The sequence below is a fragment of the Pleurodeles waltl genome, chromosome 8, assembly GCF_031143425.1.
Source record: "Pleurodeles waltl isolate 20211129_DDA chromosome 8, aPleWal1.hap1.20221129, whole genome shotgun sequence".
Classification (NCBI taxonomy): Eukaryota; Metazoa; Chordata; class Amphibia; order Caudata; family Salamandridae; genus Pleurodeles; species Pleurodeles waltl.
Genome location: NC_090447.1, coordinates 452,857,874 through 452,877,715, shown reverse-complemented (window position 1 = coordinate 452,877,715; position 19,842 = coordinate 452,857,874). Strand labels below are relative to the sequence as shown.

At 45.0% G+C, this 19,842-nt stretch overlaps 1 protein-coding gene across 1 annotated transcript in view; it reads right to left on the bottom strand.

The window, feature by feature from the left end:
* Positions 1 to 271: 271 nt before the first annotated feature.
* EIF5B (eukaryotic translation initiation factor 5B) overlaps positions 272 to 19,842 on the bottom strand; it is a 675,161-nt gene continuing 655,590 nt past the window's right edge. The window contains exon 24 of the mRNA XM_069204389.1: positions 272 to 1,025. Within this exon, the coding sequence (XP_069060490.1) occupies positions 918 to 1,025 (108 nt within the window). The 3' untranslated portion in view covers positions 272 to 917. The remainder of the gene's footprint in view (positions 1,026 to 19,842) is intronic.

Here is a 19,842-nt window from a genome sequence, read left to right as displayed (position 1 = left end):
ATTTGGGGTCCTTAGTGTTCCCATTTTCAGACTTCTGTATGATGTCTTTGATTCGGTGTGCCTGCCTGTTACACCACTGTCAATCTACTTATGGGGTTGGGGTCGAACATCCCCTCCGACATTTTTATGCCCTGTGATGCCTGCAAGTTGTACCTTGTATACATACCTTTTTTCTGTCTTGTTTTAAAAAATAAAAACATTTCTGGTCAAATGAAACTGTTTTAAGAAATAAAATGATGGATCTCTGAGGAGGAAACGAGACAAATATGACTACTGTCCATTTCTTTTAATTCTGGCTCTGCATTGTGATGATTACAAGCTGGACTCCATGAACTGTACAAGCAATACAAGGTTGCCAAATACGTTTTACATCATTGTTTTACACAAAGCGAATACAGAAATATCCTATCACCTAATTTTTCTAGTTTAAAAAAAAATCCTTTAGGCACAAAGCAGAGGGTTTTAAATTTATCAAGGAAACTGGGAGAGAGGTATGCATAAATAATTAAGTATTTCTTACATCAAAAAATGTCCCAAGAATTATACTCTGCAGAAGCTTAGATAATCAAATACTGCAGTACTGATTGGATCAGTAAAAAAAAGATTAAATATCTTTCAATCTGTAATAAAATCTGGGGACAAATTTCTAAAACAGCAGCCAGTTGAAGAGGAGGATACGATCAAGTGGGTAAATATAAAGGGCAGAGTAAGTGAACAGGCACATTGGAACTATGGGGACATGAAAAATTGACCACTGTCAAACCAGTGTAAATTGCTTGGTTTCTCATGGAAAACATTTTAAACAACACGTTTATCTTTCCAACCATGTGTTCAGTCTTTCCTCACATTTCTGTCCCGTATTTCGTTTTTTTAAACCGCAATAGAGATTGCACCATCCTGTAGCAGCTACTTAAAAATCAGATTATTTCAAAAACTTTCTTTAGCTCTACAATCAGTTGCCAATCTGTTTTCTGCATTTCATCTCTGAACCAGTTCTTCAGCGCATCGATAGACTGTCGATTAATCTGTAAATAAAAACAAATAACGCACTGAATTGGGAATACATTTAATTTACTATTCAAAATATGAGTAAGAATATAGTACGTGTATTGGCAGTACTACATAATATTTACGGAAGGGGCAAAATGAGCTTTGCGAGCCGCATGTTAAATTAGATTTAAAGATTGACATTTGCATTTTTTTGCTTGCATTATTTACCTTAAATATGTTAAACTGAAACGTTAAAGTATACTGTTTCAATATTTGTTTAAAATCCTGAAAGACGTTTAATTTACCAAGGTATATCAAAACATCATGTAGTCCTAACTCATGAAAAAAGTTGCTCTTCATACTCGTAATTCTCTCAGGCACTCTGCCATTATATAAATAGGACGTGCAATCTTCTGGATTGAAAGCATAAAATAGATGCAAGAGTAAGAAAAACAAAGAAGAACGTTTGCCTGATGAAGGCAGTCTCTTCACTCTGATGCACAAAAACTGTCAAAAATAAACACAGCCCGAGGTCAATTTATAAAGACTTTAGACATCTTGTTCCTGTGTCTGTTCTTGAAATTCACAAAGAAAATAACACAGGCAAAGGTTTTAATGAAAAACAGCAATCGGGTCTAGAAAAAACACCCTACGTTTTACTCCAAGCAAACATGGAATACCTTGCCACAATGGCTGGAAGCAAGTACCTGGGTGGGGCATGGATTATTAAAGGGAACATCTGCAATTTTACAGACATTATGTAATCTACCTGGGCACGCTTGCAGTAATGGACTGCTATGGAGTTAACTCCTAGTACCATCCAGCACAGAGGTGGATGAAGAGAAACTGTTAAATACAAGAGACGCTGCACCAGATGACCTGCGAGCTTAAATTCCCTCTATCTGATCACTTTCTTTTCCCTCTGCTTTTTGAAAGCTGCAATCCACTTTTAAAAATCTTATCACTGTCTTGTCCAAGTCGAGGTGGTTCGCATGTGCATTTCTTGGAGGTGACTAATAAAAGTCTTGTGCCCACCATAACTGACACACTTTTGATAAAATATGCTTGAAGACAGTGTGTCAAAGGCCCGATCAGACAAAGTTCTATCCCTAAGTAACTGGTTGTTGGGCTGTCCAGATGAGATTTATATATTTTTTTTATTTGTTCCAGTTACACAGCAGGTTTAGGTTATAGAACAAGTCCCTTACCTTTGGTAACTCATTATCTGGTGAAGACAACATCTAGCTGCAGATCCCTTACCTCTGAATTTCTCCCCAGGCATTAGACTGGATTAGAAAGTTTTTTCTTGAGCACCCCTGAGCACAGATAGGTGGAGGCTGTGTCGAAAGTGACGTCTGCTTCACCTATCTAGATGCCACCTCAGTGTGCTGTCAGTTACTTTTCACAACTTTCCACGCCAAAAACATAGAGCTATGAAGAGCACAGACACTGGTGTGTACAGACTAGGGTCCTGAATTAGACGATCCCTGACCCTAGGAATATGTCTGCAGAGCAGGGAGGATGGCTGAGTCAGTAAGCAATATGTGGCTAGATATCGTCTCTACCAGAAAATGGGTTACTGAGGGTAAGTGACATGTTTATCTGATAGAGACTTCTAGCTGTAGATTTCATACCTTTGAATAGATACCCAAGAAATATCATCCCCGGTGGTGGGTCTGCAGAAAAACTTATACTAGGAAGTCCTGCGGGACCGAAGGGGCGAAATGCCCATCGCTAAGGAAATGACAGTCCAGGCTGTAGTACTTTTCAAACGTGTAGAGAGAAGCCCAAGTTGCTGATTGGCAAATATCCAGGGCTAGGACTCCACATGCTAAAGCAGTGGTCGCAACTTTGGCTCTGGTGGAATGAGCCCGCAAGCCTTCAGGAGGTTGTTTTTTTGCCAGTGTGTAGGAGATTTTGATGCAGTGCACAACCCATCGAGAGATGATCTGTTTCTGCACTGCTCGACCTTTTTATTCACTCCAACATACTCCACAAAGAGTTGGCCATTCACCCGGAACTCGATCAGGGTAGAACAACAATACTCTCCAGGCATCCAGGCTGAAGTGCTCATTTTCCTTAGAGAGATGTGAAGGAGCGTAAAAAGTGGGCAAGGTGTCAGGTTGTCCCACATGAAATGGTGTTACTACTTTCAGCAGGAAAGAGGCCCTAGTAAAAAGAACCAGTTTTTCTGGGTAAACTGACAAGAATGGAGGCTTGGAAGATAAAGCCTGCAGCTCGCTCACTCTCTGGGCAGATGTAATGGCCACAAAGAAGGCCGTTTGAATGTTGTAGAGAGGCTCAAAAGGAGCACACCAAGAAGGTAAGCCTAAGCTCAATCTCACGCAAAAGGCAAACAGATGACAGGTTTGGGTGGAGGACCCTCCCCTACTGCTGCGACAGAAGATCAGAGGATTGACAGTCATGTTCAGTTGCTCGGGATACCAGACTCTCTATACGCAGTGTGGAGCCACAAGGATGACTTGGGTCTGGTTGTTTGTGATCTTCTTAACAACTCTGGGATGGAGTGGCAAGGGTGGAAAGGCATACAGGACGCCTGGGTTCCACTCTAGACAAAAAGCATCTCCGGCGAGTCCCCTTGGTAACTCCAGCGTGCAAAACAGAGGACATTGTCCATTCTCTATGGAGGCTAATTGATCTAACCAAGGCTGTCGCCACTGCTGAAAGAGAACTTGCACCACATCCGGTTGGAGATGCCACTTGTGATCCTTTAGGCATCGACAGCTGAGTTTGTCCGCTCTGGCATTCAGGGAGCCTGTCAGATGTTGACCCACCAGGGATATGCCCTGCAGTTCCAGCCATGCCCAACGGTGCAGAGCCTCCAGACAGAGGGTACCCAACTCCATCCAGCCCTGTTTGTTGCAGTACCACAAGGCAGTGGTGTTGTCCATGAACACCTGCACTAGCCTTCCTTGATGGAGGGTAGAAAGGCTTTCAATGCCAGTTGGATCACACAGAGCTCTAGCACTTTTGTGTGGAGTCTGGATTCCGCCAGAGACCAGAGTCCTCTGATCTCCACTTCTGCCAGTTGGCCACCTCCTCCCAGGAGTGACTCCTCTGTCACAACTGTCAGATCTAGTTGGGGGAAGGGAAAGGGGTCTGCCTCTGACCCAATCGCAATATTTTAGCCAGCACTACAGGTCCCTTGCAGTTACCCTGCGAGATCTGGAGCTTGTCAGAGAGATTTCACTAATGCTGCGCCCACTGGAACTTTAGGTCCCATTGCAGAGCCTGTATTTGCCATCTGGCATGTGTCATTAGCAGGATGCAGGAGACTATGAGGCCCAGCAGTCTCAGAATCAGTCACACCTAAATGCAGGATAGCGGCTGAAACATGGCTATCGTAACCTATATATCCTGGGCTCACCATTCAGGAGGATAAGTCCAAAACTGCACTGTGCCCAGAACAGCTCTGATGAAAGGGAGAGTCTGAGGAGGAGTCAGGTGTGACTTCGGCACATTTATAGTGAACCCCAGCAAACGCAGGAGGTCTGCCGTAGTATGGAGGTGGGCGACGACAGCCTGGGGCGAGCCGCCTTCAGCAGCCAGGCATCGAGATAGGGGAAAAATTACACCTGATCTGCGCAGATGAGCTGTAACCACAGCCACCACCTTTGCTGTAGGAAGCTGGCTCTTTATATAGGGCATTAAAATGCAGTACACTGAGCAGAGAGTCCAGTGGATCCCCAACTGGTATTGCAAAGGCAAAAGTAGATATGACTAATGCTCTATTTGTGTTAGTGTTGGCAAAAGGTTAGGCTTATCGGAGGGTAGTGCTAAGCATTTGCTATACTCACAGGGGCAATAAATGAGACGTTTGTTCCTGCTTTCCTGGTGGGACTCCAAGTCCCAGGCTTCACTGGTGCCGCCCCTCACCTGGGGGCTATTACTACAACAACGCGGTCGGTATAAAGCGCGTGGCGCATTGCTACCACAGATGCCGTTTCTTCCTGCTTGCCTGGTGGGACTCCCAGTCCCAGGTACCGCCCCTCACTTGGGGGCTATTACAACAACAACGTGGGCGCTATAAAGTGCACTGCGCATTGCTGCCACAGACGCCGTTTCTTCCTGGTGGGACTCCCAGTCTCCACTGGTGCCGCCCCTCACCTGGGGGCTATTACTACAACAACGCGGGCGCTATAAAGAGCGCTGCGCATTGCTGCCACAGACGCAGTTTCTTCCTGCTTGCCTGGTGGGACTCTCAGTCCCAGGCTCCACTGGTGCCGCCCCTCACCTGGGGGCTATTACAACAACAACAACGCAGGCGCTATAAAGTGTGCCGCACATTGCTACCACTGACGCCGTTTCTTCTTGCTTGCCTGGTGGGACTCCAAGTCCCAGGCTTCATTGGTGCCGCCCCTCATCTGGGGGCTATTACTACAACAACGCGGGCGCTATAAAGCGCGCCGCGCATTACCGTTTCGCGGGCCGCGCCCGGGCTCGTCCGAGACTGGCTGAGGCTGGGCTGGGCCCCCCTCTGGGCTCTAAGGTACGATATTGGGCCCTTCCTGTGCTTGTGATTGCTAAAGCGATATTTTGCGCTTGTGCTGAACACGTTATACAAACAATTAAGCCGTTAGATCAGTCCGGGGTGGTGTCAGGTCTTTCACCAAGCGACAGAGGCAGGACAAGTCACATTACTTCCTTTTTATAAAAAACAAGAGTACTGGGCAAATCCTATTACTTTTGAATTCTGTTACCTGTATATTGTTAGCACCTAGCAATTTGTAAAACGCAAAGCTGTGGATGTCCTAGCCCCCCAGAATGGCACTAAGAAATTGAAAAAAACGTTCCAAAAACCAAGCGAGTCCCGCAATTATTAAAGAAATTAATCCCTTGGACGAAATCGACTTGCTATTCAAGGAGAATGATGCAATCCTGGAAAGCAATTCCCACTTACCTATAAAAAAAGAGCAGAATTCCATTGGCAGGGAGAATTCCAGAAATTTTCTCCAGGAAGAGGAAGACACCAACAACACATTCCTCACTTTTGACTTCCCAAAGCGAGGCTTCTTTTGCCCCCAAGGGTAAAACTATGCATACGACAACAGCAATTCCCTGCAGCACTCTTGACGTTCCACTCGGCCAGTCGGATTCTCTTTTTATGGGTATCACGGCTAATCCCCCCCATTAAGCCCAGAGATTGTGGTGATTTCTAATATTCCGTGTACAAATTGATTTGGGCCATTGGAGGAAAAGGGAGATTCGCCTGCCTTTGCAACACATGTCCTGCTTGGAGATGCCACCGAGAATAACATCCAGCGAAATAATGCCCATGCTTCTGATGGCGTGCAAATCCCTCTTGAGAACGTTAATTTAGCCCTTGTTTTACAAAAGGTGGACGAAGTTAAGACCTTGGTTGTATCTTTAATGGGGCTGTTGAGAGAGAATCTGGTGCTAAAGCATGGTTGTAGCTGCCAGACAACAAAAAAGAAGGTGGGAAGGCGTGGGGGGATAACTGTGCCCAAGCTATGATCACAACTTGTTATTCCTCCCCCCAAGGCAGCTATGAATCCCCTTCTAGTTGATCCTTTCTTGTCCTATGCTGAGAGCAACCAGCCAGAATTTGTAAGGTCACGGCAGAAGCACACTGGAGCTTCTAATATTAGGGGTGCTTACACTGCGACACAGCCGAGTCCGGTGGAGGGTGCACCTGGGGGGACTGCCGCACCCCGAGGTTCAGGTGGAGCGGCTGGTCCTCAAGGGATCCCCACCAGAATAGGTATGCCCCTAACTGGCATTCCACAGCAGGCACGACAGATACAACACTTGGGCCAAACAAGTAGAGACCGTACAGTCTACATGAATAATGTCCCCAAATTACCACCTGGTTCCCTCGAGGATCGTGAGTCTTTGACCAATAAGGTCATCCATTGGCTACGCTTTAGATGCGATTGCCCTTCGGTTATCCGCTCTGATATCCTTGAGGTAGGAAGACACAGTCAACCAACGCTAAATCTTGATTATATCTCTGTTTGCTTTATTAAACAAACTATGGTGGACCAACTTATGGAATTTGTAATTCGAACATGAGATTTGCGGGCCAGGAGAAGGGTTGGTATTAACCTCTCCTTAAAACCGCCCTGCATTTGTACAGAGAGGTACATTAGTGAGTTAGCCCTGGCCCTAGGATGTGAACCCTCTGTGGATCATAACTCTTTTCACTCCCTGGATGCTTTTGATTGACTAAATAGCAATCAGGAAGTGTGGTCTGGTGCTACTACTGGTAATAAATCTACGGAAGAGGGACTCAGCTCCGCTTATAGTAAAGATATAGCATCCCCGAGCTTCTAATTCTAACATGGAATGTAGCCGGTCTTGGCAAGAAGCTGGGGGATTTGGAGTGGGCTACTTTTATTAATAATTTTCACATTTGTTTGTTCCAAGAGACCTGGGCTGATTGGCAAATTTATATTGACAGGTTTTTTTCTTATAATATTCCCGCTTAGCTACCAGAGAAGGGCCAAGGCCGTGCTAAAGGGGGATTGCTAATGCTCATTAATAAGAATTTGCAATGTGAACACTCATTGCTAAAAACAGATTCAGTGGATTTAATGGGAGTTCAATTCACTTTTCATCGGGAATTTAAAATTATTTTAATTAATGTATACGCTAGATCTGTTTCAAGGGGTTCTGAGTCCCAAACTTTGATACAGTTGACAGAACTTCTTGATTCTTTACATCCTCCGTTCTATCTAATAATAGCAAGAGATTTAAACTGTACTTTCGAACCCTCCCATATGGTTAATGGTCTAACAGATGAGGAAGATGAAATGTGTGGAATCCCACAGTTAACGAACAATCACCAATGCACTCTATTCTGCCTAGCTCTCCAGCTAGCTACGCTATGTTTAAAGTATAGACTCAGGACTTGCAACGGACGTACACCCTCAGATTCAAACATGGCATCTACCTTTAAACGAGGGATGTCCTCAAGTGTAACAGATAATTTTATACTAGATGTCAGATTGTGGCCTCTACTAAAGGATATGAAGGTAGATTTTCGATGTGAAAGTGACCACAACCCCTTGCTACTAACCATGGATTGGGATGCTTTTAGGAGAACTCTGAATGTACAACCTACAGTGGTTCCCTCCCCATTGCTGAATAATAATTACACTAGGGTCTCCTGGCCCAAGGTTCTGTCTAGTTCGTATTCGATAATTGGGATTTATAAACTGTTTATAGATGAGCTGGCAATCTATGAGGATTATGAAGTTGATTACATCCCTACTTTGAATATCCATCAAGAGATGTTGAAGGGATTGCAGAGGTTCTTCTATAAAAAGACTAGTTCTAAATTTTGCGACGATCTTCCCAATGATGACAGAGGATGGTTTAATGAGGACTGCAGCAGGACCAAATCTGCACTAAAAGATGCTATTAAGACTGGCTCCCTAGCAGAGATCCAACCAGCTGGCGATTATACAAGAAGGCTCAAACGCCAGCAAAAAAAGCTATGGGAAGACTCAATATGACAGGGTTTGATTTTTTGAACGGAAAATAACAATAATATGATGTTTTGGGAATTTCTGTCCAGAGGGGAAGGAGGGGGCAGGAGGTGCATAGGAACCATATTCAACATGAGATTTGGGTAGACCATTTGGTGATTGGGTGTCCCATTTCACCCAACTTTACGCTGCCCCTCATAATCCCTCAAGCTGGTCATTTCTTAGCATATGATTCAATTACCCCAAGGCTGGTTGGCCTGGGTGACTGTTCTGAACCACTCGTCTTTTCCATAGAGGAAACCAAAACCACAATCAATTCCTTAAAATCAGGGAAAGCACCCAATAAGATACCAGGTGACTTATACAAATCAGAAATAACTATTTGGTCCTGGTACATCAATTTGATTTCACATAGAATCGCCGCCGGTGGTGCAATCCCTAGTACCTGGAAGGGAGCTGAAATAATTCCCATCTTCAAAAAGGGCAATGCAAATTCCCCTGCTAACTACAGACCCATTAGTTTGATTGACAATCTGCAGAAATGTTTTGCTAAACAACTGCTAGAGAGGCTAACTAGTTGGGTTTAAGACCATCAGGCCCTTTCCACGCTGCAAGTGGGCTTTCGTCCCAAAACTAGCACAATTGATCAGGTTTTTAGACTGACTCTCCTGTAATGGAAATATGTGGTTCTCGCTAAACAATCCCTATATGTCGTTCTGTGAACCTTAGATCTGCTTTCGATCTGGTTTCCAGAGAAAAGCTTTGGGAAGCATTACTTCAGATGGGCGTTCCCACCAATATAGTCTTTCTCTTACAGCGGCTACATGTTAACACGTATGCACAAGTGAAGTGGAGCGATCAAGGAGAACTGACAGATAAAATCCCCATACGGACGGGAGTTCGCCAGGGTTGCGTCTTGGCTCCTATACTATTCACTTTATTTATTAACAAAGTGGTACAAATCTTGTCCTCATGTTATAATGACGCCCCCACTTTGAACGAGCAGAAGATCCCAATACTATTGTTTGCTGACAATTCTCTTCTTATCTCCAAGACCCCTATGGGCCTCCAAATCCTTGTAGATAGATTCGAGTCCTTCTGTGACGATCATGGTTTGGAACTGAATGCCAATAAAACAAAATTGATGGTGTTCACCTCCGGCTCTTGTTGGAGATGCACCATCAATTTGGATGGGGCCCTACTAAGTAGAGTTAAGACCATAGACTATTTGGGTGTCAGGTTATCAAATAATCTGCATTGGGAGGGGGGAAAAAAAAAAAAAAAAAAAAAAAAAAAAAAATCGGTAAAAGTACGGGGGTTCTCCAGCACAGAGCGGCTGCTATCCTGCGCTTTTACAGGAATTCTTTATCTAAAGCTGTATCTCCAGCCATTAAAATCTACCTGGCAAAGGAGCAGGGTGCTACCGCCTATGGTGCTGAACTATGGGCATTTTTTGAGAGAAAAAGACTAGTAGTAGGAGAAAACAACTTTACCAGGGCTCTACTTGTGTGCCCCCGTAGTACTCCCTTGATTCCTATGTTTCTGGACCTAGGTTTCAACCGTATAGCTGATTTGATAGCTTTAAGACCTTTGCTATTCTGGGTAAGGATTTGGACTGTCCCGGAATTTATTGTATATAGAGATTCAGTACTCGATATACTAAGGAGGCCGGAAGCGGTCACCATATTATGGGTTAAGCACGTATCAAATTGGTTCCGCGCCCTGGGACTACGAAGGTTTTGGGAGGAGCCACACAATCTGGGGAGATCTGACAAGATCCTCTTGAAGACAGTATACTGGTCCCATGTAAAAAGTAACCTGGTCCGTTGTATATCTTATGGTCGGCTGACCAATTCATTCACTGATTTCAAGTGGTATCCCCAGTATGAATATCTCAATTTGATTCCTGATTTACTGGGGAAGGGCCTCTATGCACGTTTGCGCTTTGGAAGCCTCCCGCTGTTATCTTTAACCAAAAGCTGGGGAACCAACTTATCTACTGATCTCTGCCCAGCTTGTTCTGGTTGCACTGAAACCATTGAACATTTTATGTGTTTTTGCCCTGCCTATACTACCCCAAGGTCAAAATGGATTAGTGAAACCTGTCGAGATTTGGGCTTGAGTCAGTGCTCTATACCTATTAGGATTCTAAAGAGTGATACTTTCAAATCTGTAATCCTCGCGGTTAGCAAGTTCCTTGTGACCGCTTGGAGTATACAACATCGCTCACTGAAATAAATCTTTCCTCTCTTTATTATTGGTCCCCTGTGTCACTCTATATAGTTGGTCAACATGTTTCTCGCTTATTACCAAGGAATTACCTTATGCGATTCGTCAGGACCTAGTAACATACCTAATCCTTTAAATTGTGAAATTGTCACATATGAAAGTCAAAAAACCTAAAGAAATGTAGAAGGAAAGAAACCACAATTAGCATTGCATATGCTTAAACAGAAGCCGCAGTGCGACAAGCCAAAAGAGACCCTAGTGGTCAACCTTTCAAGTTCCGTCCTGACCTCATCGGAACTGGCAGTCCCGGAGAAAGGTTTAGACTTCGTTCCCACTCCAAGGGAGGATCAATTCAGACTACATTGTGAGATGGCAGCCTTGTTCCGTAAAGTCAGACTGCATTTTTTCTTTAAAGACCGTCCAAGTGTGGAGACAAGGGGCGACACCAATTTAAGGAATCCATCCACTTTCATGCCCCCCACCACCTCGGTCCCACTGGAAGTACTTACCTTCGAAAAGGCGGTTTGTCATGAAATTCAACAGCTTAACTCCCCTAAAGTTTTTCAGAACATCTCTAAATCAGAACGGGTGGCTATTAACTCTCTGTCTTCCAATCCAGATATCGTGCTGAAACCAGCAGATAAAGGTGGTGCCATTGTGGTTATGGACACTACCTACTACCAACAGGAATGCAGAAGATTACTTAGTGATACATCTTACTATCATCCTATTTCCACTGATCCTACCTCACGTTTACAACGTAAAATTCGTGGCATGATTGTGGAAGCAGAAGCATCCGGTTGGATCACTCAACAAGAAGCGGAATTTCTTGATACTAAGAGTCCCAGAATTCCATACTTCTACTGTCTTCCAAAAATCCATAAAGGTCTCCCTCCTCCTGGACGTCCTATAGTGTCCGGCATTGGCTCGTTACTGGAGCCTCTGTCCAAATTTTGTGACTTCTTCCTGCAACCTATCGTTCGGAGAACATCCACCTTTTTAAAGGACACAAAAGATACTCTGGTTCTATTGAACGACATAAATGAGGCAGGCACCACTGATATACTGATATGTCTAGATGTAGAGGCTCTCTACACCAACATTCCACAAGAGGCTACCCTTGCCGCTGTAGAGGAAATGCTTCTGACAGACAATTGGACTCACAATACTCCAGTGAGCTTCATCATGCAATGTGCTGGTGTGGCCCTTCAAGAGAACTTCTTCCAATTTGAGAATAGTCTCTTCCATCAGATACAAGGTACATCGATGGGTAGCACTTTTGCGCCAAGTTTGGCTTGCCTTTACATGTTTACCTTTGAACAACGCCACATCTTGACTCCTGATCAACCATTCTTTTCCAACATTAAACTGTGGCGCCGATATATAGATGATATCTTGGTAATTTGGAAGGGCGAGATGGACCACGCAATAACCTTCACCCATTGGGTTAATACCTTGGATACCCATCTGCATTTTAGCTCTACTGTCTCCAACAAGGAAGTCTCCTTTTTGGACTTACGAATCACACTTAAGGATGGCCTCCTCAATTCATCTATATACCAAAAGCCTACGGACCGCAATAGTCTTTTACTTTACAACAGCCACCATCCAAAAGCCCTACGAGATAATTTACCCTTTGGCCAATTTTTGAGGATACGACGTAATTGCTCTGATAAGAATGACTTTCATACACAAGCCAATACTCTATGTCGTAAACTGAGTGACCGGAACTACCCCCCACTGAATATTCGACGAGCAAGAAAGAGGGCTGGTAATATCCCCAGAGATACATTATTGATTAATAACACACGTTCCCAACAAACTAGATTAACCTGTGTTACTACATTCACTCCCCTCAGTAACCAAATAAAGGGTATTGTCCGTAGGCTTTGGCCCATTCTCACCAGTGCGGGTGCTACACTAGAACGTCCCTTATTCGCCTTCAAAAGAACTCCCAATATTAAGGACTTGGTGGTACACACAAGACCCGCAGTGGTTCGGCCCCCTGACCACCTGGGCCCTAGTCAATGGCTGAGAGTAAAGGGACATTATCCCTGCGGCTCTTGTAATGTGTGCCCTCTGACTTATAACATTCAAGAAGTGGACATAGGGGAACTAAAAACTTGGCAACTAAGATCCCATACCAACTGTCGGACTAAGAACTGTATTTATATGATTACCTGTCCGTGTAATCTGAAATACATCGGCATGACGACTAGAATGGTGAAAATTCGTATTAACGAACACCGGAGCACCATTAGGTGTAAGAGATCATCCACAAAACTGACCAACCATTTTATCGAAAAAAAGCACACCCCTAACGATATTAAATGGTTTGTTCTGGAAACTATGAGAGACAACATTGACAGCACAAAGAAGCTCTTTGAAAAGGAACAACGGTGGGTCTTCAGACTTAAGACACATATAGCTGGTCTAAATGATGATATTCAATGGACTAACTTTATCCATTAACCACCTTACTCCTTTTCATCACAATGACCAAACCTCGAGTTGTTCAGGACATGATCCATTACTTAGGAGTTCCTTCAATAATACTGAATATTGCTTCCCTGCACTTAACTGCGACATTGTTCGCTATATATATATATAGAGAGATATATATATATTTACATCTTTAAATTTTTTATTTTTTGACTTTCATGATAGGTCTTAGATTTGTTCACTTGATTATTGGCATACTTCAATAATGGCCGACACCTTTAGCCTTCTAGTTCATGTATTTACATGCTAAGATGGCTGCCACCTTTCTGCCCTTGTTTAGTCCCTTTTCTCTTTTCCCTGCTCTCCCTTACTGTTCTTAAACCCCGTGGTGACAGAGACTCCATGATTCCGGGGTGCAGAACCTGGCGCAGGTTTACCGGCAGTGCCCGTGTACATTGAAAGTAAGTGCCATCTTCGAAGATTGCTAGTTTTGTGTCTTAGTAACCGGCATCACCGCGATCTCGGCCTTTTCAGCACCAAGTCGTTATTGCCGGTTTTCCCTAAACCGTTAACCTATACATTAGTACAGATATCCGTGACACCAGGTTCTGAGGTTATCTTCTTTTCCTCAGCCCGCGCACGCTGACACATTTAGGAGCGACGCGCCACAGCCGCGCGCTTCCTTCATTTCGGCATATTTGTGCCGAAATTGATACGCGTTCCTAATTCACACGCGCCCCTCCGTTTTGACCTTTAATGATTTCTTCATTCTGCGCTCGTAGACACTTGAAGGAGCGACACGTAGCAGTCGCGCACTTCCTTCATTTCGGCAGCACATTGACACGCGTTTTTACTTTTACACGCGTATTTCTATCTCTATTTTTATACATGTGCTGGGTCCAGCGGTCACATTGCCCCTTGCTAAGAGTCTAGATGTATTAATGATTGTGCCCATACCTACTCTAACATTAACCTACTAATTTTAAGCCATTTAATTTATTTTTGCTGGCCATGTCAAAGTTAGTTCCCTGCCTCTGCAGGCTTAATGTCCTGCTGGGATATCATAGGTTCTCAATCGGATAAATTACTTTAATTATTTTTATAAATGTTACACTAACAATCTTATGAATTACTGATTCTCTCAATGAAAGTATTTTTTATGTCCCCTTATCTGCGTATATGTAGATCAGAATTGATTTTTCTAGCCTGGCCTCCCCCGACGTGGCCCTACCATTAATTTTTGGAGGGTAAGCTATTTGAATGTTTCTCTGCCTAAATTGGCTTGTGCACTTGTATTTATCTTAATCACTCATATACCACTTGGCACTAGAGTGAATTTGCACTTCAATTTGGGGTTGCACACCATTTGTATTGTTATCTGTTTAAGCATATGCAATGCTAATTGTGGTTTCTTTCCTTCTACATTTCTTTAGGTTTTTTGACTTTCATATGTGACAATTTCACAATTTAAAGGATTAGGTATGTTACTAGGTCGTGACGAATCGCATAAGGTGATTCCGTGGGAATAAGCGAGAAACATGTTGACCAACTATATAGAGTGACACAGGGGACCCTGTGTGCTCCGTCTTTTGACGTTTATACCTACCTAGCTTTCATGGGAATTATGGACATTATTCCACTAATTCCCAGCTTTATTTGATTTTAATCTTGTCAGAGGTAGAGTCATGAGTATTAAAATTATTAATTTTTACCTCTAGACATTTTTTATTTTTTCCTGTTTACCAATCCTTCACTTCACTTCTTTCTCGACCGGCCACAATCGATTCTTAAAAGATCTCCGGCAAAGAGCCCCCTTGCGGGGCCCGTCAGGCATTGCAGTGCCGGCCTGACAAGGAGCTGGCCCTATGATGAAGCATGTCACTGGATGGTGAGTGAGGGCTCTTGCTTCGATAAAGTTCGCTTTTCATTGACTTGCTGAACTATTTTCTTGAAAGAAACCCTCAGTATTAGGTGGAACCGTGTGTAATCTTTTTTGATTTCATGCAGTGTTTACTGACAGCAGTGCAAAGCTGGTGGAAGAAAACATCTTACCAAAGCTATCCAGCCTCTTGGATTCCCTATCCAGGGGTGCAGCAGGTAACGGGCCATAGGAAGTGAAAGCTTGGACCACCAAGCTTTCCGGGGAAAGGTTTGGTTAAGGAAACTTGGGTACCCTGGGGTGGGAAGGTAGCAGCGGGTATTCATCCTATACACAGGAGCCCCTGAGCTGGGCTGGAGCCAAGTGCCCAGAAGGACATTGTGAGGGCTTCATTGAAAGGGAGCAAGGGTTCCAAGGAGAAAGCTCCCTATTGCACCACCTCTGTTAAGATGTTGGTCTTGACTGCCACTGACAGCAACTCGAGATTCAAGACCTCTGCCGCCCTCTTCACCACCAGAGGAAAAGTAGCTCCCTCCTCTGTAGGCATGGTAGGGGGAGAAAGCATGCTGGTAGCTGGGGACGTGTCTAGACCACTGGCATCACCCAGTTGCTCATACCATTCCATATCTTGCTCTTCTGACTGGTATCCTGAGGGGTCCAGTGACCCCCTCCCTCTCCCATTCTTCCCAAGGCCTAGCCCTTCAGAATAGGGCTGAGGCACCGAACTAGGAATTGGAATTCCAATGGAGAATCTGTATTCCAACAGGGAATCTACTGTGTTTATGGGAACCTACAGTATGTATGTCCTGCTGGCATCAGAATTGGCACTGGTTGACGCTGTTCTGCCTCTGATTCTGGGGTGATAATTGGGCTGGCACCGTCGGGTCATCGGGGTAAGGGAAGGTCGCAGAGGCACAACTGGCACTGGTCCAGATCCATGGTAGCTCCTTGGAGCCAGGCCGCAGCCACAGAACCAGACTGGGCCTGCTCCAACCCCGCAGGACCTGAAGGCCCTCTGGAGGAGTGCCCGCTCAAAATTGACACACATGTCCTAAAAAAACATCTTAATTTGAGCAGGAATGCTCTGGTTCCCAGAAAGGTGGGGAGGTGCATACTCAGCCCTGGCATTGGCTTACCAGGCATGGCTCTTCAGAGCCTATGTTCCCTTTGTTGTGTCAGCTGACAGACTAGGAGAGGCACGCTTCGAGTTCTTGTGTTTCTTGTGCCTCTTACCTAAATGTCCTGACGACTTTGAGTGGAGGACTTGGGACTCCTGGAATGATCTAAAGACATTTCCTTCAACTGGCTTCAAGGCCTTACCCACGACCAGGATTGGGACCTCCGCGGAGTCTCCTGTCAGACCACTACCAGCTTCAGGAACCACTCCCTCAAAGTGTTCGGTGCAGGCTCTGCAGTTTGAGCACAACTTGGAATAGTGGTCACGCTCCAGGTACCACCGGCACACGAGATGTGGGTCCATCACAATATGGCGAGGAGAGATGAGCCATACGGTTTGAAACATGTTTTCCTCAAGGACATATACACCACAAGGTAGAAAAACCTCAAAACAAGTCGACAAAATGTTGAAAAAACATCATGTCAAAGTGACAGAGGGATACTCCTTTCCAGATATGTGCATGTCTGGCACGCAAAGAAAAGAACTGACGTCAACGAGCCGAGGTGGTGCCTATATAGGTGAAGCAGACATACCTTCCGACACGGACAATGCTGCAAGTTGCCGACCAACGACACCTACTGCACAAAAGATACTTACAAAAGAATCTTACTGATCCAGTCTGACGCCTGGGGAGAATTTCAAAGATAAAGAATCTGCCACTAGAAGTCTATCAGATTGGGAATCTACTGTGTTCATGGGAACCTACTGTATGTATGAAGTACCCTTTTGCACTTAGAGCCTTTCTTGTGAAGAGTAAACAATGCATTTTGCACCCTCTTAAAAAAGATCTGTAATTCCTTTTAGTATTTTTGTCTGCATAAAGTTATTATGAAACAAAAGGGTAATTAAAAAAAGGAAAATGTTACTTACCCAGGGAGCATCAATTTGTGGCATGAAGTCTGTAGATTCACATGCTCTGCATACTTTGCCATCTAGTGTTGGGTCTAGAAGGTTGCAAGTTGTTATTCTTCGAAGTCTTTTGAGTCACAAGGTGTAGTGACTCCTCCTCTTGCTGGCAATGCGCATGGTGTAGGGACCTGGGTTCTTGTTGCAGTACCCCCAAACTTTTGTCTGGTTTTTAGATGCATCTTTGGCTGAAATGCACTAAGCTCCTGCTAAGCAGGTCCCCAGTTGTGGTGTCCCTTCCCTAAAACAAGACACCTGGTCACTTCATTCCCAAGTGACCAGGCCCCTCAGCCCCCTGTAAGCCCTAGTAAATGGTACCTCTGGTACCTAGGGCATGGTTACTGAAGAGGGCCCCTCAGAGTTGTAACACAACTTGTGTCACTATGAGGGACCCAGCACCAACATTATGCAGACTGCCACTGCAGGCTGTATGACAGGGTGCTCCCAAAATTGAAAACACAGCATGGCACACAGCCAGTGTGCCATGACCCCTAACACTGCACGTAATATATGTAAGTCACCCCTCTAGCAGGCCTTACAGCCCTAAGGCAGGGTGCATTATATTACATGTGAGGGCATATCAACATGAACAGATATGCCCCTGATATGTCTTTGTTGATTCTCAGACATAGTAAGTGACCAGCGATACAATTTTTTTTATACATGTGCTGGACACTGGTCACTATGAGTTTCCCAGCTACATGATGGCTCCTCTGAACCCAGGGATGACACATCAAACGTCTCAGATTAATAAACCCTTGCTGATTTCAGTGAGGGATTTATTAATAAATGCACCCAGAGGGCACCTTAGAGGTGCCCCCTGAAAACCTACCACCTACTAGTGTGCTGACTCACTGGTCCTGACCAGTTCAGTCACCTTAGACACATTTCTGGCCCCACAAGGTGAGAGCCAGCGCTCTCGAGGGGCAGAGATAAAAATGTGCACTGGGCGGGTTTTAGCACCGCACCAAGGCAGGATGGACATTCCAGGTCTGGAAGCTTCATAGGCCAAGCTGCCTTTGTGATGCAACCTAGGTCTCTCCAGATGGCGGAGATGACCAACTCGCGGTCCTGCCACCACATTTGGTGGCAGAACAGGTGGGAAAATTAGGCAGATTAGGAGGTGTGCCCACTTCCTGCCAGTCCCTCCCCTAAGGTGGACGTGCTGAAGTGGACAACACTTTTTAAATTCCTCCATCTTTGTTTCGAAGGAATTAGGCCACTAGGTTTAGGGTTATGCCCACTTTCCTGCAGAAGTGGTCACAGAAAGGGTGTAGTCACCATAAAGGTGGTCAGCCCAGGCTACCACTTGGCACTCTCTGTAATGCCCTTAAATTGAGTATTCGAGTGGCACACCTCAACACGAAAACTCAGATCCTGACGACCTAAGAAGAAAAGGACAAAGAAGCGATGCACCATTAGAAGAGGAGAGGAAGGAGCAGGTCACCTGGTACTATCCCCATTGGCCTCTACACTCCTCAAAGGGCTCTGCACCAAAAGACACCTTGCCATGCAGCTGAACCTCCACAAACCTGGGAGGACTACCTGCCTTTGAAAAGGACTCAAGCCTCCCTTGAGCTCTCCAACCAACTCAAAAAAAAAAAAAAAAAAGAAAAAAGGACTCTGCAGCATCCGTAACCACAAAAACCTGATGCCTAAAGTCATCACTGCACCCGTCGTCACCAACCCAAGCTGGAGTGGACCTCTGGTGCCAGCAAGTTTCCCCAGCTGTCCAGAGTGCAAGTCCATCGTGGTTTCACCCCTCCTGGACTCCCTGAAGTCGTCTGCAGCCTCTGCATGCAGGCCTCCCCTCCTGCAGCTACTACAGTGAGAGAACCAGACACCTAAAGCAACCACTGCACCCGTTGCCACCGGCCCGAGTATAAGTAGACCCCTGGTGTCAACGAAGTCCCCCACCTTCCCTGAGCTCGAGGTCACTGTCGTTTCACCCCTCCTGGACTCCATGACCATTCCTGCAGCCTCAGACCACAGGAGACCTATCCCCCCCCCCCTTCTCCCCAATCCGTGAGTGCTCCAGGACAAGGAAACCAGACGCCAAAGGACACCACTGCATCAGTCTCCCCTGGGCCTTAGAGAAGAGAACCAAAGGTGCACCTACATCCCTGAGCACCCCTCGTTTGAAACTTACCTGTTGCCTGTCCCCGATTGCCCACACCCCCAACCCCAAGCCGGAGCCTGCAGCCTAAATCAACGGAGGACAATCCCCATTGAAATACATTGGGCACCCGACACATACTGCACCTCTCCGCCACAGGGTTGCCTGGAGTGACCTGTTGGTGTTGTCCTGACCCCAGTCCAGTACTCACCTTAAGTTTACAAGATTGGTCACCGAGTCATCGTAAAGTGCTTATTTGTTGAATGTGTTTTCATTCCACAGGCTAAGATTGAGAGACTCTGAAATTGTACTAAGTGTTGATTTTTGCAGGTGAAAAAAATGTATGCTTAAAAACGTACTTACCTTATAACAAAGTTCTTGGATTCAAAGTATATGTATATATAAAAATAAGTTTTATATTTATATATTGGTCTAGGATTTATTCTTTGAGTGTGTCTCTCATTTACTGTGAGTACAAAAAGGCTTAGCACTACCCTTTAATAAGCCCCACTGCTCTTCCACACTAACAAAATAGAGCATTAGTCACATCTACTTCTGCCTCTGCAAACCAATTGAGGATCCACTGGACTCTGCACAACACAATTCTTTTTAGTGCACCATTTAGAGTGCC